The sequence below is a fragment of the Gordionus sp. m RMFG-2023 genome, chromosome 2 (genome assembly GCF_954871325.1).
Source record: "Gordionus sp. m RMFG-2023 chromosome 2, tfGorSpeb1-WG-v2, whole genome shotgun sequence".
Classification (NCBI taxonomy): Eukaryota; Metazoa; Nematomorpha; class Gordioida; order Chordodea; family Parachordodidae; genus Gordionus; species Gordionus sp. m RMFG-2023.
This window is the reverse complement of record NC_088776.1, coordinates 1,692,290-1,711,907: the sequence shown is the minus strand read 5'-3', so window position 1 is coordinate 1,711,907 and position 19,618 is coordinate 1,692,290. Positions and strand designations below refer to the sequence as shown.

The 19,618-nt window shown below is 25.1% G+C and overlaps 2 protein-coding genes across 9 annotated transcripts; one reads left to right on the top strand and one right to left on the bottom strand.

Annotated features, from left to right (window-relative positions):
- Positions 1-591: 591 nt before the first annotated feature.
- LOC135923513 (uncharacterized) lies at positions 592-11,183 on the bottom strand. Of its 2 annotated transcripts, none has more exons than XM_065458311.1 (5): positions 11,032-11,182; positions 8,890-9,044; positions 7,484-7,646; positions 6,195-6,353; positions 592-1,480 (listed from the first exon to the last, which is right to left on the bottom strand). In XM_065458311.1, coding segments are annotated over exons 1-5 (609 nt in total). In that variant the 5' UTR covers positions 11,033-11,182; the 3' UTR covers positions 592-1,349. The 2 variants fall into 2 exon arrangements, with proteins under 2 accessions (XP_065314383.1, XP_065314384.1); XM_065458312.1 differs by lacking the exon at positions 592-1,480 and adding an exon at positions 4,162-4,284 and having other exon boundaries at positions 11,032-11,183.
- Positions 11,184-13,962: 2,779 nt separating this feature from the next.
- LOC135923677 (uncharacterized) lies at positions 13,963-17,963 on the top strand. Of its 7 annotated transcripts, none has more exons than XM_065458558.1 (12): positions 13,963-14,502; positions 14,546-14,859; positions 14,918-14,944; positions 14,990-15,028; positions 15,081-15,164; positions 15,211-15,270; positions 15,310-15,372; positions 15,422-15,487; positions 15,531-15,590; positions 15,641-15,748; positions 17,588-17,692; positions 17,791-17,963. In XM_065458558.1, exons 2-12 carry the CDS (start codon positions 14,832-14,834, stop codon positions 17,937-17,939), a joined length of 789 nt encoding a protein of 262 aa, XP_065314630.1. In that variant the 5' UTR covers positions 13,963-14,502; positions 14,546-14,831; the 3' UTR covers positions 17,940-17,963. The 7 variants fall into 7 exon arrangements, with proteins under 7 accessions (XP_065314630.1, XP_065314633.1, XP_065314631.1 ...); XM_065458561.1 differs by having other exon boundaries at positions 14,912-14,944; positions 15,461-15,487; XM_065458559.1 differs by having other exon boundaries at positions 14,912-14,944; positions 17,588-17,677.
- Positions 17,964-19,618: the final 1,655 nt, after the last annotated feature.

Sequence of the window (19,618 nt, the reverse complement as noted above, 5' to 3'; positions counted from 1 at the left end):
AATGTGATTAGCTCATTCAAATTGTCAAGGATGAACGCAAAAAGGAATGGTTATTTTGTAAATTAATATTTTGTTGTTATAAATTATTATTATTTTTTTTTATATAAATTATTGTTATTTTTTTGTGTAAATAATAATAATTATTTTTTTTGATGAATAACGATGATGTGGTGAAAAATAAATATATAATTGAAGAAAATAATGGAAAAACATTTAATTAAATTTTTTTTTTGTACTTGTTTTTTAAAAGAAAAAAAATAAAGAAAAAAAAAAGACTACCGCGTTAAACTTGAAGTAAGTAAAAACAAAAAAAAAAGAAACTAAACATATATATATATATATATATATATTATTAAAAAAGAGTGTTGGTTAGAAAAATAATAAAATATAAGGTTGTTTTAACACAAATCATCTTAGTTGAGAATTTAAAACGATTTATCTGATTCAAAATTTTGAAAGTCAAATAGAAAAAAATATAAATTATTGGCAAAAAAAAATCTACAGTGACTGTTTTGGAGTGTTAAAGAGTCGAAATGATAAAAATGCCAGATTTATAAAGTGTGGCTCACGTTACAGTCTCAAGTTAAGAAATTTGCCAAGTATTTGTTTATTTATTCAAAATAAATAAGGAAAGTTGACCCCTAAGTGGACGTATCTTTTGACTAGCTGTCGATTAATTAATTAAATATTGACACATAAAAACATTTCTGAAAATATATGTAATAACAATGAAAATAAATTTAAACGAACCTTGAAATTTAATATTTATATAGATCATTATTACGATTTAAGCGCGATAATTAACCGTATTATAATTTCTTCCCTTAAAATCTGTAATGATAGTTTTACTTATCCCTTATATAATAATAGAATTAAAATAATTGTAACTACGCAATATAAAATTTATAATATATCCGAAAATTTAAAAATGATAATTTATTTAAAAAAATTAATATAATAATCTAATATAATTTTATATAATTTAAAATATTAATAATTAATAATTAGTGTATTTATATATATATTATATAATAGAATGTAATATTATAATAAATTTTCACAATTTAAAAAAACTATGTAGTGAAAATATATGGGTAATCTTTAAATTTATGGATTAAAAAATTTTTATATTTAAAAATAGGGTTTGAATTTTGAAAGCACACAAATATTTCCCAAATTTGATAATTTTTAGAGAAATGTATAAAAATATAAAAAAGTAAAAGTAATATTAATACATTAAATATTTTCATGATATTATGAAATTAATCAATGGTAATTATAGATGATATCTTTATTTGCAGAAAGGCGCGTTTTTTAATTAATCCAGTTTGGAGTAATGAGGTAAGTAGTTAAAGAGTAAAAATATATTGAAAAGCATTACAATAGTTGTCAAACCACATCACATTGCCTGGTGAAGCTATTCCGTTCAGTTTATCGGGGTCCACTTTGTTGAATAACGCATAAACATATATTTCTGTTTCTAGTAAATAATTTTAAAAAAATTTATCAAAATCAAATTAAGCATTTCGTCAATTATTGAATAAAGATAAAACCGTTAAAATTTTCCCCTAAATCTTGAATGCGTCAGTTTTAGAAATGAATTGAGAACTCATATTCTATAAAATTGATAGAAAAATTATTTTACTAATGTTTTCACCTAAATCCAATTTATATTTTGATTTTTGTGTTCTTAATGGAAATATATCAGGGGCGTCGCTAGCCTTCACAATCTCAGGGCTCAACCCTCAATTTGCGGGCCCTCGGCCGCTGTTGCCCGACCTTCGGCCTGGTTTTATATTAATATATTATACTTTTTTAACATTTGTTAACTCTGAACAATTATTCTGATTTTCATATTTTGTCATATATTATATTATGCATACAAAATAAACTGGCATATAAAAAAATCACATAATGCAATAATATAATTCTTAACAACTTACATTGACACAAGGTTATCAAACTAGTAAAATTCTCTGCAACCATTTTAGACATTTTTTTATAGAATGGAGTAATAAGGAAAAATTTATAGGCCTAAACCAAATCAACAATTTTTGTGGGAGAGAGTATAAACGACCAATCCAAATCATAAAACTATATGGTGGTTAGAGCTGATGACATTATGGAAGCTATAAGTAATCGAGAAAATTATTGTGAGATATTTAAATTTCTAAAAGATTTTCTTCCATTTTAAATGATATATAAACGACACAGTTGACCATTATTGTTTATCTAAAATATGCAATTATATGCTCTCAGCCGTTATAGCAATTAAATTACATAGCAAAACAAATAATAGATGCTGGTTAATTTGCAGTAATAGCCATGACACTCACGATGTAAACTAATATCAGAATTTATTATGTTGGATAAATTGATAAAATAAAAACACTAAAATCTTTGGAAGAAATAATTTAGCAAATATATTGAAGCCTGGGGTTATTTAAACGGCTTGGCCATATTAGAACTAAAACATTTTCTAAATATAAAATAAGGACCAGAATGATATGATGAAACAATTTAGATTTTATATATTGTCGCACCACCTTGGTATATTATATCTTAAAATAATAGTAGTTTGTAATAATATCAAAAATATACTTGTATTAAAAATTTAACTCAAGATTGTTTTTCGAAAAAGAAAAAAATAGCTTTCAACATGTAAAAAGAGAAGAAAGTATATCAAATTTATTACATCTGGATGAATAATAAAATGTCGTTAAATACTTAAATGCAATTTGTTATTATATTTATTATCAAAACCATTTATCAGTAAATTTTATTATAATATTAACTGTAATATATTATATAACTGTCAAATACGTCTATAAAATTGGCATTATATCTAATATTAAACAACTGTATATAGTAGAGGATTATAAACTATATGTCTACTTACTTTTTATAAAGAAATCTCTTATACTTATTTATTTGGACCTTGAAAATATTTTTAAGGTATGATAATAAAATTTCAAAATAAATATACAGTTTATTAGTCATTTTGAACTCGGCTAATTACAATATTAAATTTGTTAATTTTCAAATAATATATGATTATATTTATTTAATTAGGGTTAAATAATAAAATTCAATTAAACTTCAACTGTTAAAGCTAAATTAATATTTAGTGAGTTATTGATATTATATTTTTAATACAGATGACATAGTGAGAATATAATTTATAGGCATTAATCTAATCTAATAATTAAAATAATATTCATTTAACAAAAATTTAAATAGTCTTATTAATTTATAAATAATAAAATAATATCTATATATTACTTAATGTATAAAAGATATCATTCAGTGGTCAATCAAAAAAAATTATTTTTAGTTCAAGGGGATATTAAGGAGCCAATAAAAAAAATATTTTGCTCTAGTAGGCTATTTAAATTTTTATGGGGCTCGAGCCCCTGCCCCCCCCTCTCCAATGACGCCACTGAAATATATATTAAACTTGAGTTTTGCATTAACTTTCGCCCTCACTTCCAAACAGCGGCTGAGATACGGGTCACTATATGGGCAAAGAAATGAAACATTGGGGCAAATTTTATTGCCTTTAATTTGAATATCTTTGGATATATATGGAAGCCTCATTTAAATTTCATTATTAATAGCCTAATGTTAGACCATTAAATACATGTGCAAAATTTCAAGTTGAGCGGAGCATAGTTTTAGAAGATTTCGCATTTTACATTAATCCAAATGTAAAAATTGGTAATTGTTTCGTGATATAATATGTATATTTTTATGGTTTCTGAGGGGGATATTTTGTTTTATATATATATAAAACATACAATTTACTTTCATATTAACAAGAAAGACAAATTATTTTTTATAAATAAAGGTCAATATAAAGATTTTGTCATTATTATAAATTCTAGGTATATTTAATTTTGCTTATATCGTTATTTTAAATTAATAATAAAAACAAATAGATTAATAAAAAAAATTTACACATTTGTCTCAAAAAAATTTTTTAAAAAATTACGATTATGATAATCTTTTTTATGGTATATATATTCATTGAATAACCCTCTATTCGTCTTAAATATTTTGCTATAAATGTTGTTATAATTGATTTTACGATTTAACGCGCTTTGTATATTCTAATTAACACATATATATTTTATAATACATAACATCATTTTTTCTGTCAAATTTTATACATTTAATTTTCGCTCTTTATAAAATGGTTAGCTTGGAAATTTAAATTTATTTTTCGTATTTTGATTCGTTACAAATCATTCAACTTCCAGTGGAATTCTATAAATATTTTGAAATCTAGTAAAAATAATATCATTTTATATAATTATTATATTTTTATAAATTTCAACATAACAATACATTTTTTTATTTCTAATAATATGGTATGTTAACTGAGGTTAACATTGCGCATTTAGACGATTTTTGTTATAATAAAATATTTATTGAAAATTTTACCAAATAAAGTTATAGCTCTATGACTATTGATATAAATTATAGAATACCGGTAGATAGTGAGGATTCTCAATTGAGTGATTCATCTGATGAAGAATATATACCATGTGACACTGGTAAATTTACTATTTCTTATGCTATAATAAATAATTTTAGGGGTAATTGAATCAGATGTCTCGGATATTGAAAGCAATGACTCTGACTCAAGCCATCCAGATGGCGGATTGTCAGGACGACGAAATATATGGAAATCCTCTTTTACTAATGTTCCACGAGTAGCCCCTTGAAAAGTCAGTTTACCCTACGCCAATAAAGTTAATCCTATATACTACTTCAAATTTTTACTTGGAAATAACTTCCTACAATAGTACTACAATCAAATCTATATGCAATTCAAAAAGATATAAGCGGACTCCTTAATTTGTCGTTAGATGGAACAATTCGTAGGAATTTTGTTCTATATGAGCATTATAAATCGGCCAAGAGCTCGTTTATATTGGAAGGCTAATATTAGAATCGAGAATGTGGCTAATATTATGTCAGTGGTGGGAGTTCATAAATCATGTTTCACCTAAATGACAACAAGAAATGTCCTTTTGGGACTGAAGGGTATGATGTTCTTCATTAAATACGACCTGTGATGAATCTCAACAGATATTTTAAAAGCAATTATACTAGAAGAAATTCTATACGTCGTTGAGCAAGTTGTTCCTTACAAGGAGCAATGTAAGATGAAGCAATACAACCCCCAAAAGCCTTAAAAGTGGGGTTTTAAATGATGGTATTATTTATAACTATAAAATGTATATAGGGAAGATTATCCAAGCCGAAAGTATGCCAGATATAGGAGCTTGTGGGAATTCAGTAGGATGTAAGGGCATTACAAAAGTAGCATGCGACAAATGCGGGGTATCGTTATGTTTTACCCCAGCAAATAATTGTTTTACTTTATTTCATATAAACTGATTTTTTTTTGCATTTGTATATCATTTTTATACATTATATAATTTACAAGAATGAAATGAAAATATTTTACCCTTATATGTGCGTTGTGTATTCTAGTTAACAAACTCCAAAAAACTTAGAAATATTCAAGAAATTCGGGAAAAATATTGTTTCCTTCTTTAGATATATATAGAGAGTATAAAAAAAATATTCGCTTTAATTGGTATAGCGTGCAATAGAGTTATTTTTTTAATATGCTTATAAACCATATTCTTCAAAAATATTATTAAAATAATAATTTACTATAATAGCATCTTAAAAGAGGAATCTTTGTAAAATAGTTTTAATGATCAAATTGCCATAACTCATAATGATCTTGGTTCAAGATTGAAAATTTTATTTATTTATTCACTAATCCTATGAAGAGAAGCAAATAGATGCCAATCGGATTTTATGATCATTTCCTTTCTTTAACATATAGTAAATTTTTTTAACATATCTTATATTATAAAACTTTATAGGCCTGTCATTAGGTTATACACAAAGAAATTTAATAGGCGCTTCTTATGTCAATCATATTCATAGATCTTTAAAATTGACATTTAGGATACCTATATCTCAGCCGCTAATTTAGAGAGTTGGGGGCTAAATATATTATTTTTTTTATTAGTTATAACGCGTACAAACATTTGTCAAAAAAAACTAATTTTAGAAAAACCTTAAAGGAATCGGGGTTGAAAATTGTGTTTTACAGTTGACTTGACATTGAATTCACCTATTTATATATATTCATAGTAAATTAAATTTACTGTTATTTTTCATTGCTTGGGCGATGGCCACAGGGTCCCCAGAAGAAGTGTCAGATATAAAGAGCCACACTTTTTTTAAAGCACCTGTTCTTCCAGCCTTGTTAAGCATCGCATTTGCCCGAGCTAGACCGCCATCAGCATTGGTGTTTGCTGGTGAAGCTAAATTTATTAATATCATTCTTGTATTTATTTAATATCTGTATAATTTTATCGTCTAGTGGGTGATCTCTAGCTTCATTCAATTGTCAACATTATTACAATTTTATTGATTTCCTTTTTTTTAAAAAAAAAAGAAGAAATCTGGTTACACGGGGTTAGTATTATCCCGTGGGCTGGTAATTTTCTTATTTCGAACATAATTACACATTGTATAATTTAAAATTTTTTAACAAAACGCTTAATGGTTAGATGATATTTCGCAGTCTAAATATCGATTCTAACTGATAAAATAATTTTAATTTTATCAATAGTAAAAATTATGCGTTAATTTTATATCTTAAAATTAACCATTAATTAAATGTAAAGACCCTAATTGAGTAAGTATAAAACTCATTCGGGGAAAGGCTATTAAATATCCAATACCAGCTTAGTTAGAGACCACCGAAAGACAATGTCAAAAAATTTGAATTCCTCTTTGACAAGTTATACGAGTGCTACCATATATGAATACAGTGTTGTTAGACGGCTCTATTAAATTACGATTTCTTTAAAAACGGCTAACTTCTATATTTTATCCAGAAAAAAAATATTACGGGCCTGGAGATTTCACTATTTTTGGCACAAAAGGTTTGGAACACCTATAAACCAAATCTTGAGACTTACGCAATATTAAACGCATTGAATTAACCGTTTTTTAAAATAATCTAGTCAAATCGATTCGTTTAGCAATACCTAATTCCCTATATAAAATTACAGAACACTTGGACATATATTCATATTATAACATTTATTTCCATTTATTCGAATAGTGTTTTTTTTAATTAAAATATTTAAATAAAGAGACCCAATAATATGCACCAATTCTAAAAGGTCATACGTTTTTACAAATTTTACAATATCAAATAAAGAAAATATTGAAGATTTATTTCTTAAATAAGATGTAAAAAAAAATATTATCAATATTTGTAAAAATTTACTTTACCTATCTGTAGCAATTCAATTATTATATCTTTGGTGGGTAATACTAACCCCGGTCCCCTCAGTATGTATCTATTATTTATTTATTGGCATATTAATAATTAATTTATAAGTAGCATGTAAAATAAAAGTGTAATTAAATTAAATTAAACCTGTAGTTGTATAATAAGGCAATCCTCTCACAAAAAAATCTTGGTATGTTTTAGCTTCTCTCAGTGGTATTTGAACGTGTGCAGTTTGATTATATGCGGCCATCCCTATAAAAGCTCCTGATGGCCCTATGGTGTTAGCTTTAAAAAATATGTAACTCAGTACCTTAATAGAAAATAAATTATATATGTAGATTATTATAAATTTAATAAATTTTTCAGAAATTATTTAATAAATTATTACCATAATCACCAATTTCAAGAACTTTGTATTCAAAATTAAACATTTGCTTGGATAGTTAAACCTTACCAGCGATGGATTGTTAGTTTTAAAATCATTTAGATTTTTACGCCAAGATTTTATATGCCACAAAAGCTTAAAATTGTGACCGGTGCTGCTACTAGTGTTATAAAATTTCTTAATTTTTCTTTAACAAAAAATTTAAAAAAGGCTGTTAGGGAGTGGAAAAAAACGCTAGCTCCCTTTTTAAGATCATGCTATATAAAGAATTATTAATGTATTTATTGAATACAATAAAAAAAAAATGAAAAAGGCTTAATTTAAATTTATCAAACTATTTTGAAAAGAAAAGATAAGAAAGGGAAAAGGAAATTTTTTTGTTTTGTTTTGTGTATTTTGCGTCATAAAGCTAAAAAATAAAAGAACGGCTAAGAATCTGTGATTACTTTTTTCTGATTTGGCGGTAGCGCGCACCTTTTAAAATCTCTGGCAGAGGAAGCTAGCGTCTTTTAGAAAGAAGCGAAAGCAACTCTGAAGATTATTATAAAAATTAATCTTTAAATTTGAAGAAAAAATATATAATCTTCTTAATCAATATTTACTAGTTCATGCTTTGGCTTTGGAATGCATCATATTAATTTTATATCAAATTGATTTCAATATTTTTCATTTTCTTAACCTTCTAGTACACGCCCTAGTGGTTAGAGATAGATGAACAAATAATGAGATGATTTCTTGATAAAGATCATAAATTCATAAAATGATTTAGTCAATCAGATGAGCGAGGAGCAAAAATTTGCTACCCACCCTCTCTCTGTCTTAAATCTCTTTTACTCTTTAACCCGATAAAATATATAATTTAATATCACTAAATCACAATTATTTTAAAAAGGAAATATGTTTAAGTAAATATTTTTTTTTTTCCTTTTAAAAAAAAATCACTATGTTAATTAGAAATAACGCATTTAAATTTACGGTCCTTTTTAAATCGCCAGAATAGCGAGAATTAAAAAAAAAGCCCGGCAGTGGCGTGGCCCCAGGATCTAACAGGTCAAAACATATGGAATTTGATCCTCCAATAATGGAGTTTTCATTTAATCTTAGGGTAGTATCCGTGTGTTAATTAAATAAGTTATGCGTATTTATTTTATTTATCTTTTTACGTTACCGCGTATAAAACTTTGGCGCACTTAAACTCATATGTTGTATAGTATTCGGTCTCCATAATTATAACGGCATCGACTAAACTATTTCTATCCCCCAAAAATGAATCCAGCATTGTAATATTGAAGAAATTGGGTACTGTTACCTGTGGAGCTGTCACTTTTGCAAAAAAAAATATATATTAATGTAATTTAGATCATTGAAATTTAATGGTAGTTGTATTAATAATATGTTTGCTTCTAAGAGACATCTTGGGGAACAATTCAGAATAATTTAATTGATCTTGGAGTTAATTACCTTTACTCTACCCTTTTTAACATATAATTTTTTAAAAGATAAATTTCTTATTTAGTCATAATTTTAGAAATTAGATATCGATGCCAAGTCAATTCACATATAAATTTCAAAATAACCAAAATTTATTTGATCTTAATTTTATATATTACTAATAGAAGTTTAACAAAGGAGTATATCTTAAAGCAATTAGCATTTGTTATAGCCTTTATAAATATAGATTTCGTGTTGTCTTGAAATTCAGCTAATTTTTCATGTTTTTCAAATCTGAATATTACATTGAGGATTTTTAAATTCTTAAACTAATAAAATCCATATTAATGCGATTTTACATATTGATGGTGATTTTCTGATTAGTTTATCAATCATACAAGAGTTAACCCAAGTACTTCGTTTATTTTATTTAAAATATTCTCTTAAATGAAATCAGACTGTAATATAGATAAAGAGCATAATCATACTTAAAGGTGAACCATGGAACTAATTTGGTTTTCAAAGGCATCATTCTAAGAACATAAATACCTAACTTTAAAAAGATCAAAGCCTTTCCAAATATATTTTGACATCAATATCTAAAACTAGCCATAGCACTTATTGAGAAGTCATTAAAATAAATGGACTTAAAAAAATCACAATAAATTTCTGTAGAAAGATTTGATAATTTTATATTTTTGTATATATATATTGTTCCTAGATATTACTTATAACAGAAAAATTAATTAATTTTAATCTATTTAAATATTTTTAACATTATGTTTTAACTCGAAGGATGCCAAAAAAAATTTAAATAAATTATATTCACAATACCTTAAACATTTAAAATTTTCATATATTGAAGCCGAAATCGAATCGAACCGTATAATAAAGATACTAACCCATGGTATTGTAATACATGTTATTTCATTTCAAAGCTTTATTACAATGATAATTACAAATAATTTGTTATTGAGAGCGGGATTCGAAACCATTTTTGAATTGATTTATTTTTATAAATAATTTTATATTTAATAATATTATTATTAGAAATGATTTTTTTAATGTATATTATTTGGTTCGGGAACATAAAAAAAAAGGAAGGAGAAAATTCATTTTATCATTTGGACAATTTTCATATTCAATCCCAATTGTTTCTTCCTTCAATTTAAAAATTTTGACCTGGCAACCCTGTATACAAACCATTCATTATGTTTATTATTAGTTACTTTTTAGATTTATGGTCATGAATGTTTTATCTTTCTTTCTTTCTTTCTTTCTTTCTTTTCTTTTTTTTCCTTGTTGTATTTTGGAGATTTAAAAAAAAATATATTTATCTAATTAATCGTAAATTTTGTTTTTGTGTAAATAAAAGTCACATTAAAAAAAATACAATGACACCCTTCCTGATTATACTAATTTTATTGCAAAGGTTCTATTGGGAAAATAAAAACTATAGAAGAAGAAATGGAAAGAGATAGATTAAGTGGATAAATTAAAAAAGTGATTTATAAAACTTGGTGGAAAAGATTAGAGAAATGACAGATAAAATAACTTATGTCAACGTTAAAAAATATGGGGAAAATAGGCGAAATATTTGTGTATATAAATGCTAATCTTGAGAGAAAATTTGATATTGTCCACTGATAACAAGGAAAAGTGTTAAGATACATAATCTTTTCATTTTGATACCGAGTCCTTAAATGTTGATTTTACTTTAATGAATAAAATATCGTAAAAATGCGTTTAAGAAATAATCAAAAATTTTATAAAACCATTTTATATTACTTTTTTAATTAATAAAATATTACATAGGCCTTTTAAAAATGATTTCAAGAGATTGCTTGCTTATCATATTGAAATTAAATCTATTTCTTACTTTTTTCCAACTTAAGAGAGAATATTGTCTATAAAATGAAATGAAAATTGACTTTAGATATATTTAATAGTAAATTCTTTAAATTAGATAAGATATAAAAATAAATACATTATTTTTATTTTATAGCTAAAAAATATGATATACGTAATATTTTTTTTTGGCATGATGTTTAAGTTATTAATTAATAATTACAAAAGCGATGATCAAGCTAATTTTTCTTTTTGTTATTTGGTATGATCTTTAGATAATGATATACAAGGGTAGTCATATGATTTATCGGTATTTTAAGTTAATGGCTTTGAAGTAACAATCAAAATTTACGAATAAAGGTAAAAATGATATTTAATTTTTGGCATGATGTTATGGTTTTAAAGTGACAAAATTTTATCTTTCCGTTTATGACCTTGATTATTATTTTTTTTTATTTATTTTTTAGCAAAATGTAAAAATGAAATTATTTGAGACAATACAAGATATGTATAAATTAATTATTATTTTTTTGGTATTATGTTTTTTTCAATATTATAAAAATATTATTTTTACGATTTCCTCTATTTTTTTTTTGGTTATTATTTGATTAATGTTTAATAATGGATATAAGGTAAATTTGGGGGGATCTTAATATAAGATAATATTATCCTTATAACATTCTTAAAGTTAAGTCCGGAGTGAACCGTAGCGAACTGTTAAACCCTTATAAACCTTTTTAGATATCAGAACGGTAACCGTAACCGAAACCGAACCGATATAATTATTTTTTAAAGGAGGAGAAAAACCTTTATAAAAAATTGTTAAAACGGTTCAAACCGGTTCAGTTTTTATATTTTAGCGAATCAAAAAAATTTGAAAATTCAGAATTATATAAATTCGCTCTTATAGTAATGGCGGTTCCCGAAACACAAGTTACTGTAGAAAGGGAATTTTCGGGGATAAAATTTGGGTTATCATCACAACAAACAAATATGAATCCATTTATATTAGAAATATATTACTTATAAAATATTTAAAAATTAGTTATTTTGAATCTTTATATATATATATTTTTTTTATATACAATTCATAGATGCCAAAGTTGCTAAAGTAGCGAGCTACTTAGCGCGCTATCTTTTTTGTTAGCTATAGATAATAGTGGCTACTTTTTTTGTAATTATTTAATTTTTTAGGGCGTTACGTTTTTTGAAAGTAGCTAAATAGCGTGTATTAGCTACTTTCAAAAAACGGCTGAGAGCATATAATTGCATATTTTAGATAAACAATAATGGTCAACTGTGTAGTCGTTTATATATCATTTAAAATGGAAGATAATCTTTAAGATATTTAAATATCTCACAATAATTTTCTCGATTACTTATCTAGCTTCCATAATGTCATCTAAAAAGGAGCTCTAACCATCACATAGTTTTATGATTTGGATTGGTCGTTTATAATCTCTCCCACAAAAATTGTTGATTTGGTTTAGGTCTATAAATTTTTCCTTATTACTCCATTCTATAAAAAATTTTGTCTAAAATGGTTACAGAGAATTATACTAGTTTGATAACCTTTTGTCAATGTAAGTTGCTAAGAATTATATTATTGCATTATGCGATTTTTTTATATGCCAGTTTATTTTGTATGCATAATATAATATATGACAAAATATGAAAATCAGAATAATTGTTCAGAGTTAACAAATGTTAAAAAAGTATAATATATTAATATAAAACCAGGCCGAAGGTCGGGCAAAAGCTGGTCGAGGGCCCGCAAATTAGTTCGGCCAACTTCACGCTTAAATCGTGACGTCATAATTTTTATTTAGCTAATAACTTTTTTTATAAGGCGGTTAAGTAAATTAATTACGGAATTTAAATACACTAAATAATGGCGAAAACCGGATGTTTAGTACTCCTATAGTTTTTGTTTTGGCACGTCGCCATTATTTGTTTATTATTATTTTTTTGCTAATAACTTTTTATTCTTAAATTCGACTACAAAACCGATTAAAGCACTATCACTACTAACGAAGCACTAAAAAATGATATAAGTTTCATCGTTAGTGCTTTCATAATTTTCTAGCCGAAATTTGACCTCTAAAAATTTCTTTAGCATTTTATAATTTTTTCATATGACCGTTAACAAAATTAATAATGGAATTTGAATACACTAATTAAGCACTAAATAATGGCGAAAACCGGATGTTTAGTACTCCTATAGTTTTTGTTTTGGCACGTCGCCATTATTTGTTTATTATTATTTTTTTTGCTAATAACTTTTTATTCTTAAATTCGGCTACAAAACTGATTAAAGCACTAACCTCTACTAACGAAGCACTAAAGAATGATATAAGTTTCATCGTTAGTGCTTCCAATCGACTTTTAAGCGTGAAGTTGGCACAAATTTTTATTTTTGCTTATAACTTTTTTTCCTTAAATTCGGCTACTATACGGATTGAAGCACTAACAAGCACTAACGAAGCACTAAAAAATGACATATGATTCATCGTTAGTGCTTCCAATCGTTCGGCCAACTTCACGGAGCTAGATTGCTCTATTAAAAAAAATGAACTTAGATAAGGTACATATCATAAATATACTTTTTTATAAAAAAAAACATATTCATAGTTAGCTAAAAAATTATATATTTTATGCTTTTTTTTTGATTTATTATTTTCATGAAATTGTATAAATATAAATTTTGGCCTTAACAAGTTAATACTAAAGAAAAATTTCCAAAATTTTGAAAAATTTGATTGATTTATAATTAAATAACTTTTATTTTATATATTTCGAGATATTTTATTTTCTTTTATTTTTTACATTTTCAAATTTATTTTTATTTTTCTAAAAATAAAATAATTTTATATAATTTTAGTTTAAAATTTTTTTCAATGCCTAATATTTTTTTACCTAAAACTGATAATGATTATAATATTTTTAAAACGATATTAAAAACTCCAAAATATAAATCTATTCTAAATATACCGGCAAAATTAAAATTTAAAGTTTTTTCTTATTTTTATTTAGAAAATGAGTCTTTATTTTGTAAAAAAAAAAAAACCCATTATTATCATATCCAATATTCAATCCATATTAAAAGTCCACCATAATGACAATAATCATCCCGGTGTCAACACAACAATTAAAAATATAGAATCCGTATATGCTTCAATTCCTCAAAAGATCGTTATAAAATATATCCAAAATTGTCCAATCTGCTCTATAAAAAAAAATCTTCCAAAGGCGCCAGTTGGAAAACCTTTAGTAAGCCATTCCGTCTGGGGGCGGGTGGAAATAGATTTAATTGATATGTCATCTACACCAGATGGTATCTATAAATATATATTCCACCTTAAAGATCATTTGAGCAAGTTTACATGCGCTAGTGCTCTGCCGTCAAAAAAAGCGGAAGGAATTGTTGATATTTTAAGAAACTTATTTTATCAATTTGGGCCTCCAAAAATTGTGCAGAGTGACAATGGTAGGGAATTTAAGAGTAATTTATTATTTATAAATATCTAATTAATTCTTATTCTTAGATAACTTATTTACAGAGATGATAAATACGGAGTTTCCATCCATAATGATTATTCATTCCAGGCCTAGGCACCCTGAGACAAACGGGCTCATCGAAAGAGCAAATTCTACCTTGGAAACGCGCATATCTGCGTATATGTTGGAAACTAAAAAAACTACTGGGCCCACCAGCTTCCCAAAATTGTTTCTAAAATAAATAACAATTATAGTAGAATCATTAAAAGCACACCTTACGAGGTATTTTACGCTCGTGATCATAACCAAGAAATAATCTCTAGTACAAATGAAATGGATTTAACATCATGTTCTGATAATGGTATTGTTTTTTACATTGATTACTTATTTTTTATCTCTTTCATATTCTAAAGATGAAGGATTCTCCAACACAAGGGCGGCCAATAGTAAAAAATAATGTTATTTATTTTTAATTTTTTTTAAAAATTTAGTTTTTTTCGATTCTAACGAACCCTCGACATCAAATAATGGTATTAAAGATAAATTTTAATGCATAAATTGAATAATTTTTAAAAATATAAGATATGTGGATGATTGATACACCTTATCAGTTGCCAGACCATACATCTTCCGAATCCGATAGTACTTCTTCGATAATTGAAATTGGTGATATAAACATTATGTTTCCACTAATTATTTGTCTAAATTTTAGATGCTATAAAAGAGAAATATACTCATACGATTGATGTGGAGGACTCGATCGATAGCAATGGTAAAAATTACTCAAATATTTGTTAATAAAATTAATTAGATTTAACCATTATTGATCACATTCCTGGCAATTCTCTGCTCCTTACCGAGCCTACAGAATTAGGTAAGCTATAATTATAATTTCATTAAATTTATTCTACATGAAATGTTAGATGTTAGACAATATAAAAATCTAAATACATATATTAAAGAAGAAGATTCAAATAGTAATAGCAGCGGTAAATTTACCAAAGTTTATATTTCTTAAATAATATTGTTTAGATTTAGCATATATTGAACATGTTAGTGCAACTCGTCCAATCAAAGAGTATAACGTCATGGGTAAGATATAAAATAACAACATTTCCATTAATTATTTGTCCAAATTTTAGATAGCAAATGTTTATTTACTTGTGAATCAGAAGAGTCGGATTTAGATTTAACCATTATTGAGCCTTTTCATGCTCCTTTGCCTCAAGTTGAAGAAGATAAAATAATAGGTAAGATATAAAAATGACATTTATCATATAATTATTAGATGTTAAAAATATTGTATTCTAATACATTTCCTTTTAATTTATTCACAAAAATCCAAAGTAGGACTGGGGTTAGTCGAACCGATTTTTACAAAATTGGCTATAGCTCCTGGTTTTTTATAGATAATATAAAAAATAATATATGATTAGATACCTAAAACTATATGGTTCGGGTTTGGTTCGAATCCCTTGAGATAACAATTATAGAGAAACTTTTACAGAGAAAACAATTATAGAGAATGTCGTTTATAGAGAATTTTTTTATAGAGAATAATTTTATAGAGAATGATTTCACAGAGAATGTTTTTACAGAGAATGATTATATAGAGAATTTTTTATAAAAAATTTTATTTAAAGAATATGATTATTTTATAAAAAGTAAATCTATATAATATATAACATTTTTGTGTAAATTTGTGAAATCATTATTTAGGCTCTGCATACATAGGGGAAAAAAAATTACAGTTTTTATTATAATATTAAATATTATAATTACCTTATATAAGAGAATAATTGGGTATTTTTTATTGTAAGAAAATTATTACAATCGGCACAGAAAATTGTTTATCTTTATACAAAGTTTTTCAATTATTAGAAGCTAACTTAACTAGTTACAGTTACATTGCCAAAGTAACTTTTAACAAAACTATTCTTATCTTTAAAAATAAATTTCGCGAATTCCTCACAAATCATGTCAAAATTTTGTTCTACCATTAGGGGAAATGTGCCATAAATGACCATGTTTGAAGACTAGCCACCACCCTTTAACATTTTATCTATTGGACCGATTTCTAATTCCTGTGAAATCAGATGTTTAAAATCCAAAAATCGCCCTTAGTAAATGATTTAAAATTGAGAGATTCCGAATCCCCACGAATACCGAAACCCCATACGACATATATATTATCCATAGGCATTTAGCATTATTCACACAAAAAATTAGAGCTTAAGTTTTATTTAATAGATATATAAAGGCGATGAATAATAATAGACAGATGAGTATTGTCTGGCCCTGTATTGACTGGCCACAATTCACACATTAATAGATTAACAATTTTTTATTAATCATATTCTTTAAATAAAATTTTTTATAAAAAATTCTCTATAAAATCCTTCTCTGTAAAAACATTCTCTGTAAAATCATTCTCTATAAAAAAATTCTCTAACGACGTTCTCTATAATTGATTTCTCTGTAAAAGTTTCTCTGTAAAATACATTCTCTATAAATAAATTCTCTATTTTTGTTTTCTCTATAAAGGTTACTCTGTAAAATACATTCTATGTAATGGTTTCTCTGTAATGACGTGGAACCAAGGAAAATTATATTTTTATTTAACGATTAGGGAAAGAGGGGATATTAAATAATTTTTTTTATTTATTTCACAGATAAGCCGTCACTTTTTTTATTGTTTGCCGATGAGCAAAATTATGTGAACGCTGAATACATTGCTACTAAAATAGCAAAGGTTTCAAACAAAGATTCGTGTTTTCAAATTGTCCATAATATTACTAGTAGTCCTTATTCAAAAAATGTTGGCAACAAAATTATATGGAAAAATAGTTGTGCTACCAATAATATTGGGAATAGTATTTCTAATATTTTAAAAAGGGCCCCTTCTTTTATTTCATATTTAAATGATCGAGGGCGTCAAAACATAATTTACTCTCAAATAATTGGAGAAAATAACCTAATCTTAGGTTATCACGTATTATTACCTATCCATAGGACAGATAGAACTAATATCTGTCCTAAAAATTTAGTAGGGAAAATATTAAAAATTGAAAAAAATAAAATATGGGTAGGTACGTGTGCTGGAAGAATTTCAACACCGTTTATTGCCTCTAGTCTGTATAAAACGATAAAATTAAATGATTTTGAAGTTCCCGACAAAGGTATATCAATCATAGGTAATTTAAGCTTTTTTTATTATAGTAACATACTCCTCAAATTAATTCATCTATATAAAATATATTAATTATTTATTTAAACTGCTAACAATATATAGGAGCCTCCCGGAGTGTTACAAACTATGGGAAAACGTCGTTATGTAATTGCAAAATGGGTTGCATGAACAAAAGATGCGAATGTTACAAGAACAATCTTAAATGTTCAACTAAATGTCATGTATCATTAAATAATTGTTGTAATAAATAATTTATTTTTTAATTCCGATTTTTTTTTAAATATATATTCATGCGAAAATATTTATGATTTTTATCCTTTTTGAAAATTTATATTAATTAGTTTATTATATAACAAATAATGAAAATAAAAACTAGACGGCAAAAATTGACAAAAAAAGTATATTATTTTATTTTAGAAATAAAAACAAATTTAATAGAAAAAAATATATTTCGAATAAGGGTTTGACTTATAAAAACAGGAGAAAGAAAATTAAGATTAAATTAAAAAAATTTCTTAATAAATAAAAATATATTTATAGTAGAATTAGGCGTATTTGATACATAAAATTAGTCCTGACCCCCCCCCCCCCCAATAATAGCATCTCCATCGCGAGGTATCGCTTGGCTTGTTGCCTATTCAATATTATATCTATAATAAGTTCAATAAGAAATTACTTAAAATATATGGGTCTGAACCACGAATCTGTGCTCGGGGATTTTTTTTAAAAAAAATGAGTTTTGATGAAATTACATTTATATGATAAAATAAATTATTAAAGATAAAAGGTGGTTAAAGGGAAAAATGAATAGAGTTTAAGTTTATTTTTATTATATAAAAAAAAATAGCTAGATTTAAAAAAAAGTTGTTTTTTTTTCGTTTTTCCAATTTTTTTTTGTTGTTTTTGTGAATATTTTTTTTCAAAAATTTTAGGAAAGTAATAAGAAAGAAAGAAAAATTAAAATATGGGTTATTGCTTAAGTCAGAGTTTAAGTTTAATTTTATTATATAAAAAAATAGCTAGATTTAAAAAAAAGTTGTTTTTTTTCGTTTTTTCAATTTTTTTTTGTTGTTTTTGTGAATATTTTTTTCAAAAATTTTAGGAAAGTAATAAGAAAGAAAGAAAAATTAAAATATGAGTTATTGCTTAAGTCAGAGTTTAAGTTTAATTTTATTATATAAAAAAATAGCTAGATTTAAAAAAAAGTTGTTTTTTTTTCGTTTTTCCAATTTTTTTTTGTTGTTTTTGTGAATATTTTTTTTCAAAAATTTTAGGAAAGTAATAAGAAAGAAAGAAAAATTAAAATATGGGTTATTGCTTAAGTCAGAGTTTAAGTTTAATTTTATTATATAAAAAAATAGCTAGATTTAAAAAAAAGTTGTTTTTTTTCGTTTTTCCAATTTTTTTTTGTTGTTTTTGTGAATATTTTTTTTCAAAAATTTTAGGAAAGTAATAAGAAAGAAAGAAAAATTAAAATATGGGTTATTGCTTAAGTCAGAGTTTAAGTTTAATTTTATTATATAAAAAAATAGCTAGATTTAAAAAAAAGTTGTTTTTTTTCGTTTTTTCAATTTTTTTTTGTTGTTTTTGTGAATATTTTTTTCAAAAATTTTAGGAAAGTAATAAGAAAGAAAGAAAAATTAAAATATGAGTTATTGCTTAAGTCGGGTATATTATTTTTTTTTAATGTTTTTTTTATGTTATTTTAAATAAATATAGTATTAATGGGTCAATTCAATTTTATTCATTAAATTGAAATATAGTCTTAAAATCTAAGCAATTTTAGGAAAATTAGCATAAAATCTTAAATTTTGTATTTATTAGGGGTAAAATATACCCCATCTTTAAAGTTTAAGTGATTTTTTTAACCTTTGTCGAAATAAATTGAAATATATTATTGAAATTTATACAAAATAAAAATATCGAAATA

Coding starts and splice junctions, on each gene's coding strand:
- LOC135923513 (XM_065458311.1), bottom strand. Junction 6,354..7,483: donor GCCTTATTATACAACTACAG/GTTTAATTTAAT, acceptor TAATAAATTTAG/CTTCACCAGCAAACACCAAT. Junction 1,481..6,194: donor CCAAGCAATGAAAAATAACA/GTAAATTTAATT, acceptor ATTATTTACTAG/AAACAGAAATATATGTTTAT.
- LOC135923677 (XM_065458557.1), top strand. CDS start 14,832: ATGGATTTAACATCATGTTCTGATAATG. Junction 14,860..14,911: donor AACATCATGTTCTGATAATG/GTATTGTTTTTT, acceptor CATATTCTAAAG/ATGAAGGATTCTCCAACACA. Junction 15,591..15,640: donor CAAAGAGTATAACGTCATGG/GTAAGATATAAA, acceptor TCCAAATTTTAG/ATAGCAAATGTTTATTTACT.